This window comes from Stegostoma tigrinum, chromosome 8 (assembly GCF_030684315.1).
Source record: "Stegostoma tigrinum isolate sSteTig4 chromosome 8, sSteTig4.hap1, whole genome shotgun sequence".
NCBI lineage: Eukaryota > Metazoa > Chordata > Chondrichthyes > Orectolobiformes > Stegostomatidae > Stegostoma > Stegostoma tigrinum.
In genome coordinates, this window is record NC_081361.1 from 44,847,316 (window position 1) to 44,873,760 (window position 26,445).

General features: G+C 43.5%; 1 protein-coding gene across 7 annotated transcripts in view; it reads left to right on the top strand.

Moving 5' to 3' along the window:
* The window catches only part of npl (N-acetylneuraminate pyruvate lyase (dihydrodipicolinate synthase)), a 58,050-nt gene that overhangs the window by 17,888 nt on the left and 13,717 nt on the right, over positions 1 to 26,445 (top strand). For all 7 annotated transcript variants that reach the window (XM_059647836.1, XM_059647838.1, XM_059647839.1 and 4 more), the window contains 5 exons: positions 3,871 to 3,958; positions 6,640 to 6,697; positions 19,260 to 19,335; positions 21,803 to 21,895; positions 21,976 to 22,121. In XM_059647836.1, coding sequence (XP_059503819.1) covers positions 3,871 to 3,958; positions 6,640 to 6,697; positions 19,260 to 19,335; positions 21,803 to 21,895; positions 21,976 to 22,121 — 461 coding nt within the window. The remainder of the gene's footprint in view (positions 1 to 3,870; positions 3,959 to 6,639; positions 6,698 to 19,259; positions 19,336 to 21,802; positions 21,896 to 21,975; positions 22,122 to 26,445) is intronic.

Sequence of the window (26,445 nt, forward strand, 5' to 3'; positions counted from 1 at the left end):
TTGAGTACAAGTACCTGGGTACAGAACCTTAAGCACAAGTTAGAAAGAGGAGAACAAAGTTAAAAGTTAAACATTGCAGTAATTATAGTATAGCGTAAAACATGCAAAATAGCGTTAAAAATTGCATATTGTAGACCTTCTTAGTTTTAAATTGGAAATGAAGAAATAAAACAAAATTCAAACATTACAGTCTTAAGTATTTAGCCATGGTGGGACCGCAGTTTGAGGAATCACCTGGAGACCAGAAGTCCACGCTGAGGCCACATACTGTTGAGAGACTACTACACTCAGCCACTGAGGGATTGTCCCGCTGGGCTGGGAGGTCGGATTTTGGGAGTCCATGCCCAGAAAGAATAAAAATAGGGAAAGAAATAGACAGGGTCAGAGCAAACAAGCTCCATGTGAAGCGAACTACACTGCTGCTACCATCTTTGTACTTATCCTAGCCATGCAGGATCTTGAGTTGGAGCCGTATTGGTGACCCTTCTCTATTTCTGGGTGAAAACCCTGGAACTCCTTTCTTTCCTAAAAGCATTTTGGTCACATCTTTTTCGATACCCTGCTCCACTCAGTATTGCCTTCTCAAGGTATTTTAAGATGGACAAAAAAAATGCTGGCCTAGCAAGCAATGCCAATAATTTGTTAATGAGTAAGATGATTAAGAAATAACATGGAGAAAGATGCTGAAGATTTGACCAGATAAAAGAAAGGCCTGGCTGTATGTTAGGGAACATTCCAAGCCCAATTGAGAAACTTACTTTTAAAAAAAATTTGAACTCCCGGTCAGCTGGAAGAACCCGTAGACAAGATTTTAACATAGTAAAATCTTTACAGTAAGAGATGACTACACTCGCTACTAACTGAGCATCTTTTGTCGTCAACTTATTCTTAAAAGCATAATAGAATATTCATCTTCTATACATAATCTACACCACGTACTCCACAGATTATTCTCATTGCAAAAAGCCTTTAACTGCTCAGCATCTATTGGGTTTGTTTTTGTTTTTGTATAATAACTTTTCAATCAGTATTTGAATAGTTTTAAAAAATCAAAAATTGTGAACCTGGCATAGTCAAAGGGGCAGAATCTCCTGGAATCCTTGGATAACCATAGCGTGTGTCTCTGATTTTTAAAAGTCTTTGGTCATTTGCAAAACCAAGCAATCTCCCGTTTTTATGCTGATCATATAAAGCTCTTGTCTGTCTGTAATGTTCATTGTTGTACAGGGAAGCCTGTAACCTGATATTGAAATAACTTTCTCTGTGCCATACCAATATTCATGTGAAACACGTTAAGCATTCTTACCATATGCAAAATTATTAATTAGTATTAACCTCAACTGCATTTCATTTTAGTGAACAGTTTATGATGCAACTGTTTAAAAATCAATACTGCAGGCTGTTGTAATTGTATCCAACTGGGAACACATTACATCATCTCACTAACAACATAATCTGGGTGTCCTGTTTCTTCTTAATTTCCATAAGTCTGTTGTCAAGTAGACTTGCTCCCTCCAATTTATCTGAATTTGACTATTGCAAAACAAGTATTTTTAAACTTTGTAATTGTCACAATCACTTATCCAAGTATCATGCATGGAGACTAATGTATGCGGTTGTTCATGAGCTCACTGAGCTGGTTGTACTGTGGTGTGCAGATGTTTCGTTACCCTTCCAGGTAACATCATCAGTGCAACCCGTAATCAAGGCATTGGTGTTGTGTTCTGTTCCAAATTTAGATGATCCTCTGTTGTGATGGGTCTTGTCACTTCTGTTTGTTTTTTTTAAAACAGCGATCTGTATATGGGCTCTATTTCTGTGTTTGTTGATGGAGTCCTGTCTTGAGAACCAGACTTCCAGAAATTCCCTTGCATGTCTGTTTTTTCGCTTGTTCCAGGCAGAAAAACAGAACCGGAAGTGACAAGACCCATCACAGCAGAGGATCATATAAATTTGGAACAGAGCAGAACACCAATGCCTTGATTAGAGGTCGCAGTAATGATTTTTGCCTGGAATGGTAACAAAACGTCTGCACGTAACAAAATAATAAAATGTGAGGCTGGATGAACACAGCAGGCCAAGCAGCATCTCAGGAGCACAAAAGCTGACGTTTCGGGCCTAGACCCAGAAGGGTCTAGGCCCGAAACGTCAGCTTTTGTGCTCCTGAGATGCTGCTTGGCCTGCTGTGTTCATCCAGCCTCACATTTTATTATCTTGGAATCTCCAGCATCTGCAGTTCCCATTATCTCTTATGTCTGCACGTAACAACCGGCTTGATGAGCTAACTAACAAATATACCCACAACCTGAGCTACAAATTTTTGCTAAGACCTTAAAAAAGACAGATCTATGATACTGGGGAATAGAGATTTTGTAGTGTTGCATTTTGACTGATACCTGATCATTTTTCCCTTCTACTTAGTTGTATGCAAATGTTATGATTTTGATCATGATGTTGATTTCTAATATTGTATGTAGCTTGAGGTTTTCACTTCCTATTTTCAGAAATTGCTCCTAACTATTTAAGTAAAACCGACATGCTGGAGAAGTAAAAGTAGAAAGCAAAGTTGCCACAAGCTGCTAGATCATGGGGCTAGATCAAAGAGAGACATGACCGGTGATGGTTTAACCTTCGGTGAGGAGAAAGGGAATCTTTAATGCTGTAGAAGGGCAGCAGGTCTGGCAACTTCTGTAGAGAGAAGTGTTTTGGATCCAATATGACCCTTCTTTAGAACTGAAAGAGGCTGAAAACTGAAGATTTTTACGATCTTGACAGAGGGAAAAGAGTGTTAAGTAGAACAGATGAAGATGCCCATAAGTAAAGGGCACATGGCAAGTAGATGGTGATAAAACAGTAATTGAAATATAAAATATGTGTAAATAAGAGGTGTGAAAATTACAAAATAGCTTTTCTCTCAGCAAACCGGATCTAACAAACTATGGGCAGGAATAGGTTTTGTCATCGACATGGAGGATGGAAGTCATGCATTAGAACTTAATGTTGTGTCCCTGAGGTTATAAAGTGCCTACACAGAAAATGTCCTCCTGCTTGAATTGAACTTTAGAAAAACATAACAGGTCCAGGATGGGAATGTCACCAAGGGAGCAGCATGGTTAAATGAAGTGGCCAGCAGCTGGAATGTTGGGGTCATTCTTAAAGACTGAATGGTGCTGTACCACAAAGCAGCCACCCAGTGTGTGATTGGCCTGTCTAATGTAAAGGGGTCTACATTGTAAGCAATCAGTAGAAGAGACGAGATTGAAGTAAGTACAAATAAGATGCTACATCACCTGGAAAGTGTATTTGGAGTCTTGTACACTGAGGAACGTGGAAGTTAAAGAGCACGTGTCATACCCTCTAATATTGCATGGGGTGGTACCATGGAGAGGGTAGGAAGTGCTAGAGTGGGCTAGGATGTCTGAGTGTATGTCCGCGTACCCTGTTCCTGGGTAACATTTTCCATTTCAAACTCATACCTTCCCCTGCCCACCCGCCTTGTTTGTGTCTTGACTTTTTTCCCCAACAAAGCAGACCTAGTTTCTCTTTCCCGCACGTCCTTTTACATTTCAATCTCTCCTTTTAGCATTCCTTTGGCTTCTGCTCTGGATACCCTTGCCACCAGTTCCACTCACTTCACCCTCCCCCCCGCCCACGCCAATCAACAGCATAAAGAACCACCATTTTTCAGCCCATCCCGTGTTGAAGGAGAGACATATCAGATTTGAAATGTTAATGCTATTTCTGTTTCACAGATGCTTACAGACCAGCTGAGTTCCTCTAGCCTTTTCTGTTTTTATTTCAGATTTCCAGCATTTGTAATATTTTGCTTTCATCCACTATCCACATAATGTTTCAACTGTTGCTTTCTAGTGAATGGCACAACTGGAGAGGGCATGTCCCTTACTGTTGAAGAAAGAAAATTGCTTGCTGAAGAGTGGATTAAGCAAGGAAAGGGCAAGTGAGTGCTTTCATTTGGATTCAATCTGTGAATAAAACTGAATATATATGTCTCTATACCAAGATATTGATTTTAAAACTTCCAATGTTCTCTTCCTGTCATCTTTCCAATGCAACAATTTATTTTACAGTATTGCTTCCAAGCCTTTTATAAAATTTAAAGTTACTCAATTAACTAGATTTGGTGAGAAGCCCTAGTAGGAGTCTAGATGTGAAATAAGACATTTATGCATGTCTAGCTGACCAAGATTTATGAACCAGGTTTGACCCTCTAGTTGCATGACAGCCATTTTTAAATACAAAATCAGAAACCTCACAGGACTACTCCCTGCAATGGATATGTGAAGAAAGAAAATATTTTTGTAGTGTGTTTATGGCTTTGCATATTCCAAAGTGCTTTACAAAATCTTGAGATAACACGATGTGAAGCTGGATGAACACAGCAGGCCAAGCAGCATCAGAGGAGCAGGAAGGTTGACGTTTCAGGTCGAGACCCTTCAGAAATGGGGGAGGGGAAGGGGATTCTGAAATCAATAGGCAGAGAGGGGGAGGTGGATAGAAGATGGATAAGGGAGAAGATAGGATGAGAGGACATAGACAGGTCAAAGAGGCGGGGTTAGAGCTAGTGAAGGTGAATGTAGGTGGGGAGTTAGGGAGGGGATAGGTTGGCCCAGGGATGATGGACAGGTCAAGCAGGGGGTTGAGGTTAGTTGGTAGGAGATGGGGGTGGGGCTTGAGGTGGGAGGAATGGCTAAGGAGGCGGGGACTAGCTGGGCTGGTTTTGGGATGCAGTCGGAGGAGAGGAGATTTTGAACCTTATGAAGTCCACATTGATACCCTTGGGCTGTGGGGTTTCCAAGCGAAATAAAACTTGGAGTTTTTTTGAAAAGTAGTCACTGTTGCACATTCCTAAAACTAGCATTCAATTTGTAGACAACACGCTCCCAGCACAGTAATAACAGGATATCTGTGTTTGACTGATTAAAGAATAAACACTGGGAGAGAACTTTACCGATTGAAGGTACTACAAGAGGGAATGGCAAAGGGCTTCCTGTGATAGTGCAATCGGATTCCTCTTGGCAACCAATTGGCACTGTTTCTTATGCAGTATATATTGATGCTTCCTTTAAAAAGGTTTTGTTCTTATCTGTTCTGATTTATGCAAGAGAAAAGGCTTGACATCGTGCTCTTTTAGCAATATGCAAGTTCTGTATAATGAAGCTTCTCTTTTAACTATCATTTTTCAACTTTGTTTTCTCAAAGCCTGTCTTGTTTTCTTCCTGTGCTGATTTCTGCCCCTGAACTGACATTGCCAGATACAATAATGAATTCATTTCTTAGCTCAATCTCTGTCCTCACTAATTTTGTTTTATGTAATTTAGGTCAGTTTTCGATGAGAGGACTAAGCATCGTAGCTAAATTCATAGATGACACAAACATAGTTATGAAAGTATGTTATGAAGAAAACGTGAAGAGTTTGTAGATAAATGTAGATAAGTTGAGTGAAAGAGGGGAGAATCTGGCAGATGGAGCAGAATGTGGGAAAATATCAAGTTGTTCACATTGTCAGGAATAATGGAAGAGTATTACTTAAATGGGGAATAACTGTGGGATTCCAAGTTATAAAGAGATTTTTGTGTTCTAGTGCATAAGTAACGAAAGAAAGAGATGGATAGAGCTCTTAAAGATAGTGGAATCAAGGTTATGGGGTTAAGGCAGGAACAGGATACTGATTGTGGATGATCAGCCATGATCATAATGAATGGTGGTGCTGGCTCGAAGGGTCAAATGGCCTACTCCTGTACCTATTGTCTATTGTAAAAAGGTTGTATGCATGTACGGCAAGTATTTAAGAAGGCAAAGGGGCTTTATCCTTAATTACAAGGAATTGAACATAAATGTTACAAAGTTATGCCTCAGTCCCACAGGGCATTAGGAAGACTCATCTCCAACTGTAGGTAGGTTTGGTTGCCATATTTGAGGAAGAACATAAATATGTTTGTGGAGATTCAGAGTTGGCTTACTAGATTGGTTTCTGAAATGAGTGGATTGTCTTTGCAGAAAAGTTGGACAGGCTAGTCTTGTTTTTATTGGATCTTATAAGAGTGAAGGCTGACTTAATTGAAGTGTATAATATCTGGAATGGTCTTGCCATAGTGAACGTGGAAAGGATCTTTCTTCTGGGTTAGTCCAGAATGAGGGGGCTTGTTTTTTAAATTAGGGAGTGCCATTTCAGGACAAAGGGGAAGAGATTAATTTTGAGGGCCATGTGTCCTTGGGGCTCTCTGTCTCAAAATGCAATAGAAGTGGATAATTGAATATGTTTAAGACAAAGGTAGAGAGATTTTTCTTCAAGGGTGTTGGTGGTTGTTGAGGTTAGGTAAGAATGTGAAATTTAGAACACAACCAGGTCAGCCATGATCGTATGGATTTCAGTGCAACTTGAGTGGCTGAATGGCCTACTCCCCCTATTCTATATGTTTGAGGTCTTCAGTCTGACTAGTAAGGAGGTGCACAGATCTGTTAAGAGTTTATACTCATTCAGTATTAGGTTAACTGAGCCAACCACTGCATAAGCCTAGCCAAGTGTAGCCTTACCATGAATACCAGCTGAATATTGTTAACCTGTATGCTTTTTTCAGTACCTAAAGTGATACTTTTTTTTCTCTGCTTCCCATCCAGGTTAGATCAAGTGTTAATTCATGTGGGTTCCTTAAGTATAAAAGAATCAAAACAATTGGTGAGCTCAAATTTTCATTTGCATATGAAATGTAGAAGTTTACTGTCAATTTCTGTATTTGGTGGCTCTTCTGAAGATAGACACATGTACGGTAAATCTCAAATGCACATAAGATTGATCATTCCCATCACATTCAAGTTCAGAGCAAAATAAAGTGAAAACCAAACGAATTGTTTGTGCTGGAAATCAAACAAAAGCTAATTTCCATAAAAGCTAAGCAAATCTTTAGAGAGAAAGCAGAGTTAACATTTCAGGTCCGGTGATCCTTCTTCAGAACTGATGGTAGCTAGGAAAAAGGAGGTGGTGGCTTTGAGCCACCATGATAAACCAGTGGCATGTGGCATCATTGCCATATATTTGTGAATCAGTTTGGTTGAAGACTGGCAGGTGTGATGCTGCGAATTTCAGGAGGATCCCAAAGTGGTCTATTCATTCCACGTTTCTGGTGAAGCATTTGTAAGTCTTGCAATGCTGTGTTGGGCCTTTTGTCATGAGACAGAATACAGAAGACTTACAATTCTTGTTGACCTTTATACTTTGCAAAAAGTGAGGAATGCTGATTGGTGTGGCATAGAACACAGGAGCCTCCTAACTCAAACCATACTGAGATCTGAACCTGTTTTGTAGGGCTACTTTGCCTTTTCTATTCAATTCCTATTTAGTTATGATAATCAATGTGACCAAAACATTATTGATTACTCAGGAGATCTTCGAGAAATGCACGTGTTATTAGAAGTGTGAAATCTCCCATAAAGTAATAACTGTGACAATAATAACATTAGTACAGTTGTGGTGAGATTAGAATAACTTTGTGTAAGTGTTTAAAAGGTGAATGAATGTCTAGTTGTGAAGTTAATTTTGAAGTGATCTCTTTCTCTCTCTCTTTGAGAAGTCTTGTCTCATAAATGAAAATTTTGCTGATTTTTTTTTCAATATGCAACCATTCTCTAATTACTAACACATCAATATATCTTTTACTACTGTAAAATGTAGCTATTGCAAATAAAATTTTAATTGCTCTGCCATGCTTACTAACACATCCTGTTCCCTGTTCAAGGAGCTCCTTTATACATTTTAATTATTTGGAATTAAAATGTAGATCTGTTATGTGTGCTTATTCTGCACAATATTGATAGAGAGCTGTCATTGTGCAGGTTTTTGGAAAAAAAAAAACACACACACACACAATTCTGCTTCAGCATTATGGAAATAGTGAACATTCCTCCAGCAAGTGGCACCTGCTACTTCAATGGTACTTTTTTTTTGTTTTTGACAGTTTTAAAACTTTAAAGAGATTCTTAGGAGTTCAAAATTACTTCAACTTCACTGCCAGTAAACCATGACTGCAAATCTCTACTTTTACACTGTACTTTTGTAGATTCTTCTTTTGTCTAAAATCAAGAAATAGGTACTGCTGGAACCTACAAGTTAAGTGGCATTGTGGACAGTCTATCAAATATTCCTTTGTAATTTCGCTTTAAGTAATTGAAAAAAACTGTCGTAGATGAAGTTTACTGTAAGCAAGCATGAGGTTATCCATTTTCTATCAAGGGTAAATAAGTACACTTTCTAGATGGCATGAAATTAAGAGACTTGGGGGTTCAGGTGCATAGACCTTTTAAAATGCTGTGAGTAGGTGTAGAAAAGAATCAAGAAAACTAATGGAATGCTGGTCCTTATATCTAGAGGACAGGAGCGCAAGGATGCAGAAGTTATGCAGCAGTTAGACATAACCCTGGTTAGACCCCACTTTGGAGTACTGGGTGCAGATCTGGACACCACACCTGAGGAACAGTATATGGGCCTTCGAGGGAGTACAAAGTAAGTTTTGTTACAAGAGTGATACCTGGGTTTCAGGGGTTAAGTTATGAAGAGAAGATAAACAAATTAGGCCTATTTTCCCTGGAGTTTAGAAGGTTAACGGCTAATCTGATGGAAGTCTTCAAAGATATTAACAAGAAAAGACTGACTAAATAAAGATGAACTATTTCTAGGTTGAGGTTTCTAGAACTAGGGGGCATAGTCTGACAATTAGGGCCAGATAGTTAAGGAGAGATGTTAAGCACTTGTCTACACAAAAGGTGGTAAATAAAACTTTCCTACTCCTCTGATGCTGCTTGGCCTGCTTTGCTCATCCAGCTTCACACTGTGTTATCTCAGATTCTCCAGCATTGGCAGTTCCTACTATATCTGTAAATATTTTGAGTTCTCTTTCACAAATGGTAGTGGTGCAGTATCAATTTTTAGTTTTACATCTGAGATAGATAAACTCGTGTTAAGCAAAGGATTAAGGGATGTGGGCCAAAGGCAGGTATATGGAGTTAGACCACAGATCAGCCATGTCTCAAGGGGCTGAATTGTCTACTCCTGTTCCAATGTAACAACGTGGATTCGGACCAGCTGAAAGAGGGACAGAGACATGGGGTTGCAGATTTAAATCAAAAATCAATCCAGCAGTTAGTTCGACTGAGTTCGGATTTTGAAATGGGGAATTCATACTGAGAAGGTGATAGCCTAGCAGTATTATCACTAGACTATTCAGCCAGATATCCAGGTAACATTCCAAGAAACTCAGGTTTGGGTCTTGCCAAAGCAGGTGGTGGAACATGAATTCAATACAAAGTCTTCAGTTGAACGTCTAATGATGATCATCTGTTGATTGTTTTAGGAGCCTGTCTGATTCACTGGTGCCCTTTGGGGAGGGAGACTGCCGTCCTTGCCTGGTCTGGCCTAGCCTACGTATGACTCAGACCCACAGCAATGTGGTTGACTCTTAAGTGCCTTCTGGACAATTATGGACAATAGATGCTGACTTAGCCAGTAAAATTCAATTCCTCTGAAAAAGTTTAAAGAAAAGGCTAATTTCAAGGAGGAGCCTGGCAACCAGCCTGCACGTTACAGAGTAAAGAGACAACTACATTGCTGTGGAGTCGCATGTAGGCCCGACCAGATGGGGATGGCTGCTTCTCTCTGTAGGGGACATCGGTGGACTAGATGGGTTTTTTCCAACAGTTGACAACTGTTTCATGCATCATTAGACTCTTAATTTGTTATTGTATACAGATTCCACCACCTGCCATGGCAGGATTCAAACCCAAAAGGTCACCTGGGTTTCTGGATTAATAATTACCAGTAATGCCGCAGGGCCGTAAAATCCTTACACTTTCACCAATGACACCTAGCCTGTAACAAAATGACAATTAATAAAAGGCCTAAACAGATGTCTACAAGGTCAGCAGAAGAGGAGGGACTGGGGAATTTGGCACATGCTAATTGGACAGTTAAAGCTATTGTTCGGATAACAGCAATAATTAGTCAATTAGACTGTCAATCAAGATGACTTGTATCAGATTGGCTGCTTCTGACCCTGGCCATTTTGACTGAAGTTACTCAGCATCAAAAGGAAAGAGCCATGGTGATCATCGGTTGCAACCCCTCTTTAGAGCAAGCATTGTCTTTTACCGCCAGGAATGATGCCAGCTGCCTTTTTGTCTTCGAGCAAGTGAGCTGGATGAATGAATCCAATTTAGTGTAAACATTTTCCTATCTGTCTGCTTGGCGTATTTCCTGAGAATAGACTGAGCTTTCCACTCATGATTCAAGTGAAGAGCTCGAGTGTCTAGAATGGTGCTGACACTCTGTTATCCAGTTACAGGGGAATTAATTCACTGACACTGTTAATCCAACTGCTTGGTATGCGAGGAGAATGTTCATTTGTTGGCAAATAGACTGTGACTTTGTAGACAAGACAAACATGTATGCATATCGTACCTGTTACAACTCAAAGTAAATGACACCTATTCTTTGGTTCATTTATCAAGGCAATATCTTGACTAATTGGCGTCAACCTGTCTTGTTTAAAATTTAAACAAAGCTTCTCAGTTAACTGTCAATCAGCATTGACTGATACGTTCTCTATAGTAATGTTTCTACCATGCAGATTCCAGTTGCCAACTAATCAGCATTCTCATGTTGTACGCTATGTTGTTTTCCTTGCAAGTTGTCCAAAAGTATACAAGGCAACAAGCTTCAACAAAATACGTCTTTTTTACAGCACAGTTCAGATTCTGTACTACCAAATGATGACTTCATCTTAGTTACACTCGTGTTGCTGTGTTCCTGATTTGGGATGCACGAGATGCTGACTACTACTTTGTCCTCACAAAATACTGATGTAAAATAATTACTTAAACGTGTTCACTTATTTTCCTTTCTATTGTTGACAACATCAGGTTTTCAGTTGGCAGGGAACCTACATTGCTTATTATTGCAGTCCTTTTCCGAATCTGACTGTAAAAGGTTTTGTGTTGATTTTACCATCACTTGCAAAGCTCTTTATCCCTTTTAGTAGCTTTTATTATCTCTTTAGCCACTCTTCATTGCTTTTAATATCTTCCCCTTTCACTAGAATAAATGCAAAAGCACATGGAAGTGCTTTCTCTTTTAGCTTTATACCTTTTTACTACTTTAGTCCTCCTTGGCTGACTAATAAACTTGTTTTTTATTATATTAAATTCTTTTTTCTGAATATCTCTCACTGGTCATTTTTCTTTTTACTTAATGACCGGCATGCCTAATTTACTGTGACAAAAACAGAAATTGCTGGAAAACGTCAGCAGATCTGGCAGCATCTGTGAGGAGAAATCAGAGTTAATGTTTCGGGTCAAGTGACATTTCTTCAGAACTGATGGTAGCTTGGAAAGGTTTTTTTGTGCAAATGGTAGAGTGGAGGAGGGGGTAAGGAGAAAACGAGAGGTGGAGGCTGAGCCCAACGAGAGAGAACGACAGTTGACAGACAAGGGAGTGGATAACGGTCAGCCTAGGCGAATGAATGATTGCTAATGAAATTGTTAGTGGCTAACAATGGTGTAATAGCAGACCATGTGATAACAAGGCCTGCTGTTTGGAGAAAAGGCTAAGGACATAGGAGAAGCTGCCTCAAGCCCTAAAATTGTTGAAGTCTATATTGAGCCCAGAATGAGGTGCTGTTCTTCCAGCTTGCGCCGAGTTTCACTGGAGCATAACAGCAAGTCTGTGACAGAGACATTGGTCGGGGAAACAGGGTGGTGTGTAGAACTGGCAGGCAGCTGGAAACTGAGTATTTTTTGCGAGCAGTACATAGGTGTTCTGCGAAGTAGTCACCCAGTCTGCTTGTTTCCCAATGTGGATTCTGCATGGTGAGCAGTGAATGCAGTAGGCTAGATTGAATGAAGTGGAGGTAAAGTGCTGCTTCACCTGGAGTGTGAAGTTACTGTGGAGAGTATTGCTGAAGTCAGCTTTACCTAAAGACATAATACTAGCAGCTGTTTCATTTTTTTCCCTTGTAAGTATTACTTTGAACACAATCATGTTATGATTGCTCTTGGAGAAATGTTCATGCACTACTAAGCTTTGAATGAAAATTGTCTTATTACTGTATAGACTGCTGCCTTTCTAGTTTTAGGACTCCTTTTATACTGTGACATAAGCTGTACAGGAAAACACTATGATACTGGATGCCCACTGAGAGAGACTGCAAACACTTAGTCATCTGTTGTGTAGTGATCCAGTGGCATGGTAGGTCAATGGTTAGCACTGCTGCACCTCAATGCCATGGATCCAGGTTTGATTTGATTGTCGGACAACTGTCTATGTGTAACAAAAGCAGAAGTTGCTGGAAAAGGACGTTTCTCAGAAGGTCTGGCAGCATCTCTGAAGAAAAAAGCAGAGTTAATATTTTAGGTACGGTGGCCCTTTCTCATGATGTCAGTCTATGTGGAGTTTGCACATTCTCCCTGTGTCTGTGCGGATTTCCTCCGGTTGCTCTGGTTTCCTCTACAGTCCAAAAATGTGCAGGCTAAGTGGATTGGCCATGCGAAATTGCCCATGGTGTTCAGGGATATGCAGGTTAGGTGGGTTACAGGGGGATGGGTCTGGGGGATGCTGTGAGGGTCAGTATGGACTTGTTGGGCCAAGGGGATGGTTTCCACACTGCAGGAATTCTGAGTATTCTCAGAATTTGGTTATTGCATTTTTTCCTGCATATGTTAGGGGTAGGGGACTCGATAGCTAGGGGAATCGACAGGAGATTTTGTGGTCAGGATCGGGATTCCCGGAAGGTATGTTGCCTCCCTGGTGCCAGGGTCCGGGACGTCTCCGATCGGGTGTATAAGGTTCTAAAAGGGGAGGGCGAACAGCCAGAAATCGTGTTACATATTGGCACAAATGATATAGCCAGAAATAGGATTGAGGATATAAAAAGTGATTTCAGGGAGTTAGGATGGAAGCTGCAGAGCAGGACGAACAGAGTAGTGTTCTCTGGTTTACTACCGGTGCCACGAGATAGCGAGGTGAGGAACAGGGAGCGGGCGCAGCTGAACACGTGGCTACGCAGCTGGTGTAGGAGGGAGGGCTTCAGATATGTAGATAATTGGGATGCCTTCTGGGGAAGGTGGGACCTGTACAAGAAGGACGGGTTGCATCTGAACTGGAAGGGGACCAATGTCCTGGGTGGAAGGTTTGCTCGAGTAGTTCGAGAGGGTTTAAACTAGTATGGCAGGGGGGTGGGAACCTGAGCTGTATACCAGAGGTGAGCGTTGATGCAGGTGAGGCAGTAGCAAGAGGTAGACCAGCTAGTGGGAAGGATTTTCCTGGGAAGGAACCAAGGGATCGGTTAAAGCCCGACCAGGCCCCCTCCACCGACAAAAAAAACCTCGATCATGACCCCACACCCGAGCAGCAAACCATCATCTCCAACACCATTCACGACCTCATCACCTCAGGGGACCTCCCACCCACAGCCTCCAACCTCATTGTTCCCCAACCCCGCACGGCCCGTTTCTATCTCCTTCCCAAAATCCACAAACCTGCCTGCCCTGGTCGACCCATCGTCTCAGCCTGCTCCTGCCCCACCGAACTCATCTCCACCTATCTGGACTCCATTTTCTCCCCTTTGGTCCAGGAACTCCCCACCTACGTCCGTGACACCACCCACGCCCTCCACCTCCTCCAGGACTTCCAATTCCCTGGCCCCCAACACCTCATATTCACCATGGACGTCCAGTCCCTGTACACCTGCATTCCGCATGGAGATGGCCTCAAGGCCCTCCGCTTCTTCCTGTCCCGCAGGCCCGACCAGGCCCCCTCCACCGACACTCTCATCCGCCTAGCTGAACTCGTCCTCACACTCAACAACTTCTCTTTTGACTCCTCCCACTTCCTACAGACCAAGGGGGTGGCCATGGGCACCCGCATGGGCCCCAGCTATGCCTGCCTCTTTGTAGGTTACGTGGAACAGTCCCTCTTCCGCACCTACACAGGCCCCAAACCCCACCTCTTCCTCCGGTACATTGATGACTGTATCGGCGCCGCCTCTTGCTCCCCAGAGGAGCTCGAACAGTTCATCCACTTCACCAACACCTTCCACCCCAACCTTCAGTTCACCTGGGCCATCTCCAGCACATCCCTCACCTTCCTGGACCTCTCAGTCTCCATCTCAGGCAACCAGCTTGTAACTGATGTCCATTTCAAGCCCACCGACTCCCACAGCTACCTAGAATACACCTCCTCCCACCCACCCTCCTGCAAAAATTCCATCCCCTATTCCCAATTCCTCCGCCTCCGCCGCATCTGCTCCCACGATAAGACATTCCACTCCCGCACATCCCAGATGTCCAAGTTCTTTAAGGACCGCAACTTTCCCCCCACGGTGATCGAGAACGCCCTTGACCGCGTCTCCCGCATTTCCCGCGACACATCCCTCACACCCCGCCCCCGCCACAACCGCCCCAAGAGAATCCCCCTCGTTCTCACACACCACCCTACCAACCTCCGGATACAACGCATTATCCTCCGACACTTCCGCCATTTACAATCCGACCCCACCACCCAAGACATTTTTCCATCCCCTCCCCTGTCTGCTTTCCGGAGAGACCACTCTCTCCGTGACTCCCTTGTTCGCTCCACACTGCCCTCCAACCCCACCACACCCGGCACCTTCCCCTGCAACCGCAGGAAATGCTACACTTGTTCCCACACCTCCTCCCTCACCCCCATCCCAGGCCCCAAGATGACATTCCACATCAAGCAGAGGTTCACCTGCACATCTGCCAATGTGGTATACTGCATCCACTGTACCCGGTGCGGCTTCCTGTACATTGGGGAAACCAAGCGGAGGCTTGGGGACCGCTTTGCAGAACACCTCTGCTCAGTTCGCAACAAACAACTGCACCTGCCAGTCGCAAACCATTTCCACTCCCCCTCCCATTCTCTTGATGACATGTCCATCATGGGCCTCCTGCACTGCCACAATGATGCCACCCGAAGGTTGCAGGAACAGCAACTCATATTCCGCCTGGGAACCCTGCAGCCATATGGTATCAATGTGGACTTCACCAGTTTCAAAATCTCCCCTTCCCCTACTGCATCCCTAAACCAGCCCAGTTCATCCCCTCCCCCCACTGCACCACACAACCAGCCCAGCTCTTCCCCCCCACCCACTGCATCCCAAAACCAGTCCAACCTGTCTCTGCCTCCCTAACCGGTTCTTCCTCTCACCCATCCCTTCCTCCCACCCCAAGCCGCACCCCCAGCTACCAACTAACCTCATCCCACCTCCTTGACCTGTCCGTCTTCCCTGGACTGACCTATCCCCTCCCTACCTCCCCACCTACACTCTCTCCACCTATCTTCTTTACTCTCCATCTTCGGTCCGCCTCCCCCTCTCTCCCTATTTATTCCAGTTCCCTCCCCCCATCCCCCTCTCTGATGAAGGGTCTAGGCCTGAAACGTCAGCTTTTGTGCTCCTGAGATGCTGCTTGGCCTGCTGTGTTCATCCAGCCTCACATTTTATTATATCGGTTAAAGTGTGTTTGCTTTAATGCCAGGAGTATCAGGAATAAAAGTGATGAACTTAGAGCATGGATCAGTACCTGGTGCTATGATGTTGTGGCCATAACAGAGACATGGGTTTCTCATGGGCAGGAATGGTTGCTGGATCTTCCAGGGTTTAGAACATTTAAAAAGAATAGGGAGGGGGGAAAAAGAGGAGGGGGTGTAGCACTACCAGTCAGAGAGGGTATCACAGCTACAGAAGCTTCCATTGTCGAGGAAGATCTGCCTACTGAGTCAGTGTTGGTGGAAATTAGGAACAGCAAGGGAGTAGTCACCTCGTTAGGGGTTTACTACAGGCTCCCCAATAGCAGCAGGGAGATTGAAGAAAGCATAGGTCGACAGATTTTGGAAAAGTGTGGACGCAGTAGGGTTGTTGTAATGGGTGACTTTAACTTTCCTAATATTGATTGGAACCTCCTTCGAGCAGAAGATTTGAATGGAGCTGTTTTTGTAAGGTGTGTTCAGGAGGGTTTCCTAACGCAGTACGTTGACAGGCCGACGAGGGGAGAGGCCATTCTAGACTTGGTGCTCGGAAACGAGCCGGGGCAGGTATCAGATCTTGTGGTGGGAGAGCATTTTGGTGATAGTGACCATAACTGCCTCACATTCTACATAGCTATGGAGAAGGAGAGGATTAGGCAAAATGGGAGGATATTTAATTGGGGAAGAGGAAACTATGATGCGAGTAGACATGAGTTAGGAAGCATGGACTGGGAGCAGTTGTTCCATGGTAAGGGAACTATAGACATGTGGAGACTGTTTAAGGAACAGTTGTTGGGAGTGATGAGTAAATATGTCCCTCTGAGACAGGCAAGAAGGGGTAAGATAAAGGAACCTTGGATGACGAGAGCAGTGGAGCTTCTTGTGAAAAGGAAGAAGGTAGCTTACATAAGGTGGAGGAAGCTAGGGTCAAGGTCAGCTAGAGAGGATTACATGCAGGCAAGGAAGGAGCTCAAAAATGGTCTGAGGAGACCCAGGAGGGGGCACGAGAAAGGCTTGGCAGAAGGAATCCAGGAAAACACAAAGGCATTTTACACTTACGTGAGGAATAAGAGAATGATCAAAGAAAGAGTAGGGCCGATCAGGGATAGCATAGGGAACTTGTGTGTGGAGCCTGAGGAGGTAGGGGAAGCCCTAAATGAGTTTTTTGCTTCTGTCTTTACGAAAGAAACGAACTTTGTAGTGAATGAAACCTTTGAAGAGCAGGTGTGCATGCTGGAATGGATAGAGATAGAGGAAGCTGATGTGCTGAAAATTTTGTCAAACATTAAGATTGACAAGTCGCCAGGCCCGGACCAGATTTGTCCTCGGCTGCTTTGGGAAGCGAGAAATGCAATTGCTTCGCCACTTGCGAAGATCTTTGCATCCTCGCTCTCCACTGGAGTCGTACCTGAGGACTGGAGAGAGGCAAATGTAATTCCTCTCTTCAAGAAAGGAAATAGGGAAATCCCCGGCAATTATAGACCAGTAAGTCTCACGTCTGTCGTCTGCAAGGTGTTAGAAAGGATTCTGAGGGATAAGATTTATGACCATCTGGAAGAGCATGGCTTGATCAAATACAGTCAACACGGCTTTGTGAGGGGTAGGTCATGCCTTACAAACCTTATCGAATTTTTTGAGGATGTGACTAGAAAAGTTGATGAGGGTCGAGCTGTGGATGTGGTGTATATGGACTTCAGTAAGGCATTTGATAAGGTTCCCCATGGTAGGCTCATTCAGAAGGTCAGGAGGAATGGGATACAGGGGAACTTAGCTGCTTGGATACAGAATTGGCTGGCCAACAGAAGACAGCGAGTGGTAGTAGAAGGAAAATATTCTGCCTGGAAGTCAGTGGTGAGTGGGGTTCCACAGGGCTCTGTCCTTGGGCCTCTACTGTTTGTAATTTTTATTAATGACTTGGATGAGGGGATTGAAGGATGGGTCAGCAAGTTTGCAGACGACACAAAGGTTGGAGGTGTCGTTGACAGTATAGAGGGCTGTTGTAGGCTGCAGCGGGACATTGACAGGATGCAGAGATGGGCTGAGAGGTGGCAGATGGAGTTCAACCTGGATAAATGCGAGGTGATGCATTTTGGAAGGTCGAATTTGAAAGCTGAGTACAGGATTAAGGATAGGATTCTCGGCAGCGTGGAGGAACAGAGGGATCTTGGTGTGCAGATACATAGATCCCTTAAAATGGCCACCCAAGTGGACAGGGTTGTTAAGAAAGCATATGGTGTTTTGGCTTTCATTAACAGGGGGATTGAGTTTAAGAGTCGTGAGATCTTGTTGCGCATCTGTAAAACTTTGGTTAGACCGCACTTGGAATACTGTGTCCAGTTCTGGTCGCCGTATTATAGGAAAGATGTGGATGCTTTGGAGAGGGTTCAGAGGAGGTTTACCAGGATGCTGCCTGGACTGGAGGGCTTATCTTATGAAGAGAGGTTGACTGAGCTCGGTCTCTTTTCATTGGAGAAAAGGAGGAGGAGAGGGGACCTAATTGAGGTATACAAGATAATGAGAGGCATAGATAGAGTTGATAGCCAGAGACTATTTCCCAGGGCAGAAATGGCTAGCACGAGGTGTCATAGTTTTAAGCTGGTTGGTGGACAGTATAGAGGGGATGTCAGAGGCAGGTTCTTTACGCAGAGAGTTGTGAGAGCATGGAATGCGTTGCCAGCAGCAGTTGTGGAAGCAAGGTCATTGGGGTCATTTAAGAGACTGCTGGACATGTATATGGTCACAGAAATTTGAGGGTGCATACATGAGGATCAATGGTCGGCACAACATTGTAGGCTGAAGGGCCTGTTCTGTGCTGTACTGTTCCATGTTCTATGTTCTATGTTAGCCAGGATGGAAGGTGATTCCCAACTCCTGTTCAGAAAAATTGCTGCAGTATTTTGCGCATCCAACTGAGTATTAAGGCCTTGTTTAACTTTACATTTGATGCAAAAGATGCTATATTTGGCCATCTACCCTGTCCATATTTCACCAATTGCTTAACTATGTGCTGCAACTCTGCAGTGAGTCTCTAACTAAATACTTTTTAGGCTGAGGTGAACCCTTTGATAGTTTCTGCCCACTAAGCTAAATTATGAACACTATTTGGAGGAAAAAAAAATAATTTCCTTGTTTTACAGTCCTTTGATATTTTTGTTAGAGATGATGAGACAAGAAAACTGATTTGCTCTGGCACTGTTAGAAGGAAAATTTTCCAATTCGGTCAGAGATAACTGAAGGTTCCTTAAACTGTGCAAATCTGAAGATTGACTTGGGAAAACAATTTCTGGATCTATATTTCATACTGTCTGACATGTGAAGAGTTTAAATATTTACAGATTGAATCCTGCTATTAAACAGGTTATACTTTATTGGTGAATATGTTGGGTGTCATTTCTCTGTGTTACATTACTTTGACTGAGATTGAACACTCAGTTCTGATGCCATTATTTACTTGATAAATAGTTATGTAGTATGATTTCATTAAGGTGTTAGTTTGCCAGTATGGTGCAGAATAATGCCATCAGTGCAGGTTCCATCCTTGGACTGGCTGAAATAGGACTTGTTATCTTGCCTTGCACCAGAGTGATGATATTGCATAAGCCATAACTAGCGATCCCTGAAAAATAAGGACAGGGATGGAGGCTATTTTGTGTCAGGATAGCATTGAATATGTGGACTAACAGATTCTTTTTGTTTATTTTTTTTTCAGGCAATACATGCTGCCGAGTGCAATGCTTCTGGGATTGCAGTCATTTCCCCATTTTTCTTCAAGCCTCAAAGTATAGGTTGTGCATTTATATTGCTTTCAACAGTTTTTTCAAACGAAATGCTGACAGTTCTGCAGTCAAGGTTCATAGTACAGAATAATCTCAAGAAATTACAGGCTTTTTTTTGAGGTAGATCTGAGACCAATTTCAGTACCCACCTTGGTCCAACTAAGAATCAAACCTGCTATGTATAGCCGAGTACAACGCTATATTTGTACACTTTATTCACTGAGTAATGAAGTGACTTCCTCGTAATAAAAGCTAAGATTTTCATGATAGAAATCATCAGTTTCAAACTTAATTTTTGGAGACAACTGTGTGAATTATTGTTGTTATGCAAATGAGCTGTCTGTTTGCCATCGGGATTTCTAAATAGCTTTTGTCAATTGTGGCTATAACTCCATAATATTATGCCTATGATTAACACAAACAGTCTGCCTTTTTTTGGATAACCAAGTATGGAGCTGGATGAACACAGCCGGCCAAGCAGCATCTCAGGAGCACAAAAGCTGACATTTCGGGCCTAGACCCTTCATCAGAGAGGGGGATGGGGAGAGGGAACTGGAATAAATAGGGAGAGAGGGGGAGGCGGACCGAAGATGTAGAGAAAACAAGATAGGTAGAGAGGAGAGTATAGGTGGGGAGGTAGGGGGCTCGAACAGTTCATCCACTTTACCAACACCTTCCACCCCAACCTCAAGTTCACCTGGGCCATCTCCAACACATCCCTCACCTTCCTGGACCTCTCAGTCTCCATCTCAGGTAACCAGCTAGAAACTGATGTCCATTTCAAGTCCACTGACTCCCACAGCTACAGCTAGAATACGACACCTCCCACCCACCCTTCTGCAAACATTCCATCCCCTATTCCCAATTCTTCTGCCTCTACCGCATCTGCTCCCAGGATGAGGCATTCCACTCCCGCACATCGCAGATGTCCACGTTCTTCCAGGACCGCAACTTTCCCCCCGCAGGGGTCGAGAACGCCCTTGACCGCGTTTCCGGCAACACATCCCTCACACCCCGCCCCTGCCACAACCGCCCCCAGAGGATTGCCCTCGTTCTCACATACCACCCCACCAACCTCCGGATGCAACGTATCATCCTCCGACACTTGCGCCTTCTACAATCCGAATTCACCACCCAAGCCATTTTTCCATCCCCACCCTTGTCTGCCTTCCGGAGAGACCACTCTCTCCACGACTCGCTTGTCCGCTCCACACTCGCCTCCAACCCCACCACACCCGGCACCTTCCCCTGCAACCGCAGGAAGTGCTACCCTTGCCCCCACACCTCCTCCCTCGCCCCCATCCCAGGCTCCAAGATGACTTCCATATCAAGCAGATGTTCACCTGCACATCTGCCATTGTGGTATATTGTATCCATTGCACCCGGTGTGACTACCTCTACATTGGGGAAACCAAGCGGAGGCTTGGGGACCGCTTTGCAGAACAACTCTGTTCGGTTCGCAATAAACAACTGCACCTCCCAGTCGCGAACCATTTCAACTCCCCCTCCCATTCTTTAGATGACATGTCCATCATGGGCCTCCTGCAGTGCCACAGTGATGCCACCCAAAGTTTGCAGGAACAGCAACTCATTCCGCTTGGGAACCCTGCAGCCCAATGGTATCAATGTGGACTTCACAAGCTTCAAAATCTCCCCTTCCCCCACTGCATCCCAAAACCAGCCCAGTTCTTCCCCCTCCCCCCACTGCATCCCAAAACCAGCCCACCCTGTCTCTGCTTCCCTAACCTGTTCTTCCTCTCACCCATCCCTTCCTCCCACCTCAAGCCACACCTCCATTTCCTATCTACCACCTCATCCCGCCTCCTTGACCTGTCCATCTTCCCTGGACTGACCTATCCCCTCTCTACCTCCCCACCTATACTGTCCTCTCTAGCTATCTTCTTTTCTCTCCATCTTCGGTCCGCCTCCCCCTCTTTCCCTATTTATTCCATTTCCCTCTCCCCATCCCCCTCTCTGATGAAGGGTCTAGGCCCGAAACGTCAGCTTTTGTGCTCCTGAGATGCTGCTTGGCCGGCTGTGTTCATCCAGCTCCACACTTTGTTATCTTGGATTCTCCAGCATCTGCAGTTCCCATTATCACTGCCTTTTTTTGGTTTGGCTTTTTGCGTCCTTAACCCTATTTCTCCCTGATTCCCTTTTTCTTTTCACAATGGCACATTGGCTCAAGCAAAAACACTTCTGTATTATTCAGTTTTTAAGCCAATGAAAATAATTTGCTCCAGTTTCTTAACCAGACTCTCACCATGCGATTCAATTGTATTCTAATTTTTTTTAAACCTTAAGTTAAAGCAGCAAGTTGGGAGATCCACCAGTAATGTGGAACTGTAGCATAACTTGTCATGTTGCAATATCTGTGTACTTCTCAATTAGTTATTTTTGAATTATAATGACTGTAATGTTTGCAACTTTTAGGCCAAAATTTGACAATTAAGAAGAAATTAACTTATTGTTACAGAGGCTTTAACAGAATGCCTAAAGGAAGTAGCATCTGCTGCCCCTACCACCCCTTTCTACTATTACCACATTCCTGAATTTACTGCAGTATCTTGTAAGTATAAAAAAACACAGCAGATTTTGAAAATATCGTGAGGGGTCTCTCAAATCTAACATAATTTTGACTCATTGCAGTAAATGTTGTGGAACTGCTAGATGGGATCGAGAAAAGGATTCCAACATTTCAGGGAGTGAAGTTCACCAGCAGTGACTTATTGGACTTTGGTCAATGTGTTCACAAGTTCAAGGATAGATTTACTTTGCTGTATGGAAAAGATGAGGTGTGTAAATTTTTGATAACATGTAATTAACATCTGATTCTTTAACATTTTCAGTTTAACATGTATTGGAGGAGTGATGAGATTTGTATACATCAACTGAAAAGCTGAAGCAATGACAAATCTCTAGAGGGGAAGTTACTAAAACTACATTTATACTCTTTGCAAAATACATTAAGTTAAAGGCACGTCTACATGAAACTCCATTCCAGATTACATGGTGAAAAGATGCGGTTGGGATATTTATACAGTATGTACAAACAAGAGGAATAGTTCTGCAGCGACTACTTCAGCTTGATGTAAATATATTCTTTAGTATCCAGGTTGCATCTGCCTGTGTGAAAGGTTTATGAAGCATGATCCCTATCTTGTAAATCGTGCTGAACTTTGTCTATCCTGACTGAGTGTGATGTCAGGAGCAAATAACAAAAACTTCTAGTTGAACATAGCTGGAATTGTTCTTCTTGGATTGTGTTCTTGATAGGGATGTAGGTGTCTTTTTTTAATCTCTTTCTGAATCCTTCCCATTCTTTGTGTTTCTTCTGGTATGTCTTTCTGCAATATGTATTTTTATTTGATTGTCTCTTTTTTTCATAATGATGATCCTCTTGGCCTACCCTGTGTTAGTTTTAAGATTCGATGGAAAAGCAATGAAAATGTGGATTGTTACGTGTTTGAGAGGTAACACTTAACACATAGAGGAAGATACAGCAGAGACACCTAGAGTTCTATAAAACCATAATTCAAAGACTATCGTTCTGCTCCCAGGGCAGAAATGGCTAGCACGAGGGGTCATAGTTTTAAGCTGGTTGGTGGAAAGTATAGAGGGGATGTCAGAGGCAGGGTCTTTACGCAGAGAGTTGTGAGAGCATGGAATGCGTTGCCAGCAGCAGTTGTGGAAGCAAGGTCATTGGGGTCATTTAAGAGACTGCTGAACATGTATATGGTCACAGAAATTTGAGGGTGCATACATGAGGATCAATGGTCGGCACAGCATTGTGGGCTGAAGGGCCTGTTCTGTGCTGTACTGTTCTATGTTCTATGTTCTATTTATAAAGTACTTAAACAAATAACACACTTTTAATTACTAGAGGTATCTCAATCACCGTTTTTCACTACCCTAATTTCTGTAACGAAACCCAAATGTTATTACCCAGGAGAGTTTGCAGCTGGGCAGGCTGAAAGTGCTCGATGTTTTCACCATACCTCCTTACATAGGGCACTTTCTTACAACCGAGTCTTTGAAGTGTTGTTGAACAAAGGGATTTCTCTAGGCATTTTATACACAATTCTCTGTGCCAAGCACATGTCTTGTGTGGAATTATGCATGCACATGACCAATGCTGAATGTTTTGTCCAAATGTATGCCACCTTTTGGACTCAACGTGCACGTGAGCAATCAAAAACATATACTTTCTCTGATACAGCCTGCAGCTCCTCATTTCCTGCAGTTTTAATTCTTAGCAGATGTAACTCAGTGTACTTTCATTCGCAAAGCAGCCCATTGTTGTTGTAGCAGTGGCGCTGGTGGTGGTGTGAGTATTTATGCAATATCCTTATGCAAGAGGATACACTGAAACACCTCAAGATTTGAGTTAATCATTCTTTAAGGATAATTTATGCACACAGACAGCTATATCCACTTTTGGGGCTTTATGCATCGAGGCTATGACTACTTAAAGACCTAATAAATTGGTACGTGACATTAAAGTATCATGTGTAGTATAAAATGCCAAATTAATGGAGAACATATATATTTTCTGGGGAGATATCAATTGAGGTGCAATATTTATGTCAAGAATTCATTTGTGTCCACAATCATACAAATTCATTGCTGAGCGTTGTAAAATTTAAAAGCAAAACTTGCATTTATCATGTATACTTGTCAGCAAGTCAAATTTTCCAGGACTAGTTCTTTTAGACTGAGTTACACTTTTTTTTATTCATACTGAATAGGGCAGTAAATTCTGTCATTCCTAATTACCCAGAGTGCAGTTCAGAGTCACCACGATGCTGTGGGTCTGCAGTCACATCTAGGCCAGACTGGGTAGGACAGCAGTTTCCTTCCCTAATGGATATTAGTGAACCAGATGGATTTTCCCTGACAATCGAAAATGGATTCATGGTCATCATAAGATTCTTAATTCTAGGTTTTTTATTGAATTCAAGTTCCATTACTAGACTCGAACCCAGGTCCCCAGGATATTATCTGGGTCACTAGATTAACAGTTCAGCGATTTACCACAAAGCCATCACCTCCCCAATGGTAATGCTTTTGAAGGATTGATAGGCATGTTGATTGGTGCCCACAAAATAACTAAATTCCATTGTTGGTGCACTGATTATAGGAGGTGGACCTAATTGAATGTAAATGCCCTGAATGGGGATGTTAACCGAGTAAAATCAGGGAGCCTTGGCTGACAGTTCTCAACAGGACTGTGTTCATTGACCACATGGGTATTTTTCGTGATTGTGCAGGAACTTTATTCAGTATTTCCACTATGATGTCTGTTTCACTGATTCTGTACATACATACAATGACAGCTGGTGTAGTGGGGGGAATCAAATAAGCACCACTGCTGTGCATGATAAACAGGAAAAAAAATTTTAAAACGGCAGGAGTGTCAGAGGTTCTACTCATTCGGAGTTGGCTGTTTGGAAGCCAGACCAATGTCCAGTATTATGCACGTGTAAATTAAAGGTTGATTTTGTAATGGAATACTGGAATCTCCTGGAGTTATTTCAGTTTGTTATTTGTACAAACTCATTCATAGCATTGTGAACTAACTTTCATACTTCACAAATGAAATCCTTCAAAATCACTGATCACCATTGAATAATCAAATAATTCGTCCTAAACTTGGTTGAGTAACATCACATGGATCTTCTTTTTTGTCTTCATTGGTAGTGGTAGCTTTGGCAGCACCAGTACTCAACAGGTCGAGTCCTAGACATGTACAGCTGAGAAAAAGCCCATTTGGCCCATTTTATCTATGCCAGTCAAAAACAACCACCTAACTATTTTAATCCCATTTGCCAGCACAGTCATCCTCAGTACCATAAAACATATTTAGTATTCCACAGTGGTCTATTGTTTAAAAATATTGACCTCAAACTAATTTAAAATACCGGTGATCCATTGGTGTTTTGTTAGTGTAGATATTTGTGTATATTTGCCCTTCATAAGCTTGTTTCATTTTACTGACAATATCGAATTGATTCAGATGTTTGGAGACTACCCGTTTAGGTTTATTTCCATTCCCTTCCAAGAACTGAACAATTCCTCCGCCTCCGCCGCATCTGCTCCCACAATGGGGCATTCCACTCCTGCACATCCTAGATGTCCAAGTTCTTCAAGGACCGCAACTTTCCCCCCACAGTGGTCGAGAACGCCCTTGACCGCGTCTCCCGCATTTCCCGCAACACATCCCTCACACCCCGCCCCTGCCTCAACCGCCCAAAGAGGATCCCCCTCGTTCTCACACACCACCCCACCAACCTCCGGATACAACGCATCATCCTCCGACACTTCCGCCATCTACAATCCGACCCCACCACCCAAGCCATTTTTCGATCCCCACCCTTGTCTGCTTTCCGGAGAGACCACTCTCTCCGTGACTCCCTTGTTCGCTCCACACTGCCCTCCAACCCCACCACCTTCCCCTGCAACCGCAGGAAATGCTACACTTGCCCCCACACCTCCTCCCTCACCCCTATCCCGGGCCCCAAGATGACTTTCCACATTAAGCAGAGGTTCACCTGCACATCTGCCAATGTGGTATACTGTATCCATTGTATCCGGTGTGGCTACCTCTACATTGGGGAAACCAAGCGGAGGCCTGGGGACCGCTTTGCAGAACACCTCTGTGCGGTTCGCAATAAACAACTGCACTTCCCAGTCGCGAACCATTTCCACTCGCCCTCCCATTCTTTAGATGACATGTCCATCATATGCTTCCTGCAGTGCCACAATGATGCCACCCGAAGGTTGCAGGAACAGCAACTCATATTCCGCTTGGGAACCCTGCAGCCCAGTGGTATCAATGTGGACTTCACCAGCTTCAAAATCTCTCCTTCCCCCACCGCATCCCAAAACCAGCCCAGTTCGTCCCCTCCCCTCACTGCACCACACAACCAGCCCAGCTCTTCCCCTCCACCCACTGCATCCCAAAACCAGTCCAACCTGTCTCTGCTTCCCTAACCTGTTCTTCCTCTCACCCATCCCTTCCTCCCACCCCAAGCCGCACCTCCATTTCCTACCTACTAACCTCATCCCACCTCCTTGACCTGTCTGTCTTCCCTGGACTGACCTATGCCCTCCCTACCT